General features: G+C 38.4%; 1 protein-coding gene across 1 annotated transcript in view; it reads left to right on the forward strand.

Annotated features, from left to right (window-relative positions):
• The window catches only part of LOC105360547 (uncharacterized), a 32116-nt gene extending 27350 nt beyond the window's left edge, over positions 1–4766 (forward strand). The window contains exons 6-10 of the mRNA XM_011497477.1: positions 225–303; positions 399–538; positions 1048–1206; positions 2507–2729; positions 4489–4766. Coding sequence (XP_011495779.1) covers positions 225–303; positions 399–538; positions 1048–1206; positions 2507–2729; positions 4489–4693 — 806 coding nt within the window. The 3' untranslated portion in view covers positions 4694–4766. The remainder of the gene's footprint in view (positions 1–224; positions 304–398; positions 539–1047; positions 1207–2506; positions 2730–4488) is intronic.
• The last annotated feature ends 1218 nt before the right edge of the window (positions 4767–5984 follow it).

Genomic DNA, 5984 nt, shown 5'->3' on the forward strand with positions numbered 1-5984 from the left:
CATTCCTGGTCGAAATTTTTTTATTTTTTTTTTTTGAATTTGCATCAAGCTAATACATCGAATGTCGTTTGATTCCTTACTTATACGAAGCCAGAATAAATCAAAGGCTCGATTGTATTGGCATCGTAAAATTTGAATACAAACGGATTACATTTACATAATAATGACATTTTACGTACGAATGAAGTGCTACGCTAACGGTAAATTTTGTTTCCCAATTTTAGGTGCTTATGGTTTTCGAGTGAAGTCGTGTCTAGGCTTCGACACCGACAACCACAACGTCACGATTATCGACGAGAGAGGGTAATTTTTATAATTTTAACTAACGCAAACAAACCGACAGCCATAAGCGAATACTTGAGATATCACAATAATATAATCGTGCGCTTATTTGCAAGGTGTCCCGACAAAGCGAAATTCATCTCAAAATTCGTCTACAATCGAAATGCCGGAACGGCCGAGGCTATGCTCTCGGCGTTCCGATTCTCCGATACGCAAAAGCAACTGCATCTCCAGTGTGAAATCGTACTTTGTAAAGGTAAGAATTATTCGACAGATATAATTATACAACTCATAGTGTATCGAAACGAGCGTTCTTTTTTATCCTTCTCTCTTCTTTTAAATATTGCCAGACCGTAGCTGCTCGACAGCATTGATGAAAATGTTGGGTCATCGGTAAAAGTGCATTTTTGTCTCGGCAAGGCATTTATAATTATTATAATCAATGATAATTGTTTGACTGTGGCCTTGAATGTTGGCCATTGCGCCGCCACGCTACGAGCGGGTAATCGTGTACTTCCACTCGCTAATCGTGACAGTCACCCGTCAATAAATTAGATTCGGAAGCAACGTATTATGCGCGATCGGGCCTAGAACGATCGGTTCCCCTACCCGACGATAATTCGTTTGTATTCGTAATGGATTCAATTGTAGATCGGCGCGACTCTTACCGAACCCCCACCACCAACCATAATAAATCCATTGTGTGCATTAAAATTGTTTCGCGGACTTCTCAACGCGTGAATCATTATGATGATTTTTTAATAGAAAGCTGCGGCGAGCCCGTCTGCGACGGCGATGAAAACGCCGTTGGAATAAAGAACGGCAATTTTGCGCCAACCAAAGGACAAATAGTACCGAGAGAGGAAGAGGCGGTCCTGCACGCCGGAACGAGCGTATTTGTTCTTAGCCCTGGCGACACTCCCAGTAAGTTACGCAAGACAATCACTGGTTCCGATAGGCAGATGTCAGAAAGGATTTTCAGGGCAAAAGCGAGCTTTTGTCATAATGTGTTTGCGCTATCTGATAATACACGCCAGAACTTAATAATAAGAAACCTTTAGATTTATTTAACATCGAGATTTTGACGTTGAAGTGTATTTATACACTTACAAGCCTGTTTTCAATTTTTCGATATTTTCTTACTTAATTCATAATTTACGCCCATAATGGCCATTATATTTTGCGAATCGATGAATTATTGCAAATTCTTAGCCTCTAACGTGCATTTTATCATTTATTTCTTATTTTACAATTCAAATCTAGCCGGGCTACGCTCTTTAAATGATTTAAAAAAAAAAAAAAAGAAAAAAAAAACCCGCATGTGCTTATACATTTGATATCGAAGTGCTTCATCCGTCTAATTGGGCAGCCTTAAGTTTCCGGGAAACACGAGCACAAAGATTTTAAAATCGTAGATTTTTTATCATTAATTGCTTATTGTCCCGAACTCCCGAATACATCTTATCGAACCTTAAAACAATCCAATAATCCATATTATTGTCCACACAATTATATTGTATGCTTGTCTTAAATTTCTTTATAATTTCACTAAGTTAATTTCTAATTATAACTCGAGAACATTTCTCAATTATCCAAATGTTCTTTCTAGTAATAATAAATATTTATAGACCCTTAAATTAGACAACCCACGCTAACTCAATCCATAAATGATCAATGTAGAATTTCATTTTAAAGAACGTCGGATTAAACAAGAAGTTTCTATTTTTATCACATTACCATCAACTTTACGGCAATAATTTTTACACCGTTACTGCTTCTTTTGCGACGTGCGCGGGCGCAAAAAATTATATAAAATTATAGTCTATAAAGGCGAAAGATGCTTTATTAAGTAGTTAAGCTGTAAAGCGAAGGATCAAAATGATATGTTATACGCACACTCTGTACTACTCTTTTCTATTGTAAATCAGCGGTTGCTCGGCAAAGTTTTCTTAGCCAATCGAGACGGCCGTGCAGAGTATGTTAATATTAAATTCAAAGGCCGAAGAGACAGGAAACTGTAACAAAGGTGGAGAGGAAATGTTGGGCGATTTACGGGGAATCGACACCATAAACGACACGGGCACGTAAAGCGTCGAGTAGCTCGCGAACACGAGCACCGTTCGTCAAACCTTGATTCCACGGGAATTAAAGTGAAGTGGGACGAAAGAGCGGAAGTGCTTTTACGATTAGCTCCAAATGCCGTAACCCACTTTTGATTGTGCAGTGCTGCAGCCGCTATGCGACGACGGTGCCGTGCACCCGGGTTGGCTCCTCTGGCTCGCCATCGCCCTGGGCATCCTTCTCCTCATAATGTTCATAATCAACATCTTCCTCTGCTCGGCGATGACATGCAGCTGCGCGCGCACGGAGATCATCGAGAAGGAGCCCTCGATCATCGAGGACTACGATCCTTATCGCAGTTGGCACGGATCTCAGTATGGCTCTAGGTTCGAATCTTAATCATACGATTAAAAACCAAAATACGAGTAGACTTTAATTATGCTATATCGATGGCCCTCCAAATGCCTCTGCCGCACTCTTTCTGTCTTATACGTACTTTGCTTGTTTGCATGATTTATTGGCTCAATCGCGTGTTAATCGGCGCATGCATGCGTATGTATTGCCAGGATTTCATTTTGATTTATTTATTATCGCGTTGAAAAAAAAAATCTATAATCTCGGGAAACGATTGGATTTTTAACGGAGATCGATAAATTCACTTCTATTTTATAAATATTATACATGCGCACGCGCGCGCGGGCAGAGTATTTACTATTGCAAGTATGTCGGTAAAATTTTCAGTCTGTGTAATTTATACTCATGGATATTGTTGATTGAAATATTTAATAGGGACGATTTTGCGAAAGTTTGCTATGAAATGAAGATTGAAAAAGACGCGTCGTAAATACAAGGGACAATTGAAATTTATTTACAAGCATGCGCGTACATACTCATTATCTTGCAAGGTTTCAAAATACAAGTAACCGAAAATGTTAAAGTCATTCGCGCAATTTCCATATTTACGACAAACTTTAACATTGTAATTGCTTTATTACTTAAAACAATTAATTTATGATTGAATTACATTTCTAAAATATTAATATCACAAGATTTTTACATAAGACCAAGCAATCAATTTAATTGCATTGTTTTACAATATTTGTATATTTAACGAATACATAGCGAACGACGAATTTTAACATGTGATGAGTATTATAAAGAATATTCCATTTTATTGTTTACATTAATTTAACATGTACGGCAGAGAAACCGCAAGCGAAATAGAGGGAGATAACGGGAGGGGGGGGGGAGGGTCAAATGTATGAAAAATATTTAAAACGTATCTCTTTGAGGAAAACATTATGTTGCTGGCACATATCACACAATTCATATCAGTTCAGAATCAGAAAATACATTTTTCATTCTGTTTTAAAGTGAAAGTAAGATTTCATTGTTCGTGAAAATTCATTGCGTATTATTTTACATGGAATTTTTAGTGAAATGATTAACGAGGCAGAAACTTCAAAAGGAAATCGGATTAAAACCTGAAAAATTCTAAGAGTGCCAACATTAATATTAATGTGGGTAATTAAATGTTATCGACTGCATAGATTTATTATATATTAATAATGATTGCATAAAACTATTAAAGAATCCTCGCTCCATTCATTTCATCTAACGACCCTTACATATTACCATATAATACATTCTGATTGGCCTAATGCATTAATTATTCTCGACTCTACATATAACAAAAACGACGACGACAACAACAACAACAACAACAACAATAACAATAACAACAACGACGACGACAACAACAATAACAATAACAATAACAACAATAACAACAACAACAACAACAACAATAACAATAACAGTAAAACAACCGCGACAGTGACAAAGACAATAATAAAAATCATTATAATTATTATTAGCGATGGTTAAGTTTGTTGCAAGAGTAGCGGATTAATAACTATACCGCTTAACTTGTCGACCTAACTCGAGGGTCCGTCTCATCCACAAACTCTCGCAACATTTACCATCGACGATGCATCCCACATGCTCGCTCCCCCTCATCAATACACATCTCCGGCAATCGAAATTTGCCAGCGCTTGCCAACATGCAGTCCACCACCCCGACCCCCTCCCCTTCCACCAAATAACCTAGCGTCCACTCACAATCCACGTCGTCCATTCTTCCAGGTACTCGCTGAACGGCAAGCCCGGCTACACGTCCGGCGGCTCGACGATGAACTCGACGCGCTCCATTTCCACGAACAGCGATCACTACGCGATTGTGCACTCGCGGCCGGGCAGCCGTTACTCCGGGCCTGCGCACAAGCAGCACCATCACCACCATCATCGGGGCTCCTCGTCCAACATCGGCTCGCATTACTCCGCCAAGTGACGAGACGCCAAAAGGAACGACGGACCTGGTGCGATTGCCGAGCACTTGGCTAAGGATTTTTCAAGAATTGCGCGTCGGCCGCGAGGTCCATGCACCGATGATTAGGGCGGTGGCTCGTTGCTGCCGAGCGACTTGCAAACGGCTAGGACGTCAACCTACGTCGGCATTTGAGAAATCCGAGGAATAGGTTAGAGCTTTACTGGCATCGATAGATTATGTCGATACGGCATGGCTGATGGTTCGCGCCAAGTTTATCGTGTACAAAATTTGAGAGTTCAAAGTACCTTCCGCATAATTCATACAGAATCTTTACCGCTTAAAGGTAAATCCATATTTCAAGGTTACAGAAGTTGTTCAGCCGTTGACGTGACATCGCAATTTCAAGATGTAATAATTTCGTTGCGCTTTTTATGCATATTTTCATTCCGCAAGTACAAGCAGGCTTTCCAAAATTATTATTTTTTCTCACAACCGTTACGAATTGTAATTATTATTTAACATTAATTAACTCTTTGCGTAATAATAAATGCCGTTTGATTTACAAGCACCACGTAACTTCTTATCCTCCATTAACATTGAATCCAACGATTAATTACATTTGGTTGAAAATCTATTTTCTCCATATATAAACTAGGTATATAAAGTTTTTAATAATTTATGCAAGACAGCCTAGGTCACGTAAAAATCTGTAAAAAATTTTGCTATTCGTGGAAAGCTTACGAAGGTAATTCATATAGAGCATGAATTATACGAATTTCTACCGTGTGATTTTCTCGTCTTTGGATGTTTGTCTTTCGCTTTCATAAAGGAAAAGCAAATGTAGTTGGAACCAGAAAATGTATACTTGTGTGCAATACGGCGTTACGAATGTTTTTAACGTTTTCACATGAAATAATACAATTACAAATAGTTTTCAACGTCGCTATCACATGAATATTCACGTATAATGTATTATTATCTTATTTTGTGACTGCGTATGCGTATAAAATAATTTAGCGCAGTAAATCCTAATACATAATAATTGTGCTACACACTACTTCCTCGCGCTATATCCTCCAATACGCCTTATCATTAATTTTTCATCAACCTTTTTATTATTATAAAAATCTGATTGTAAAAAGCATTTATATAAGTTAATGGGTCATAAAAGTTATGACTTTCATATACTTTTATATAGATATGTTTTAGAAAGAGAGTGAGATAGTGAGAGGGGATGAGAGAGAGAGAGAGAGAGAGAGAGAGAGAGAGAGAGTGAAGGAGGGAGAGAGAGGGAGAGAAGGAAGGATGCTAT

Source organism: Ceratosolen solmsi, unplaced genomic scaffold (assembly GCF_000503995.2).
Source record: "Ceratosolen solmsi marchali unplaced genomic scaffold, CerSol_1.0 scaffold47, whole genome shotgun sequence".
Lineage (NCBI taxonomy): Eukaryota > Metazoa > Arthropoda > Insecta > Hymenoptera > Agaonidae > Ceratosolen > Ceratosolen solmsi.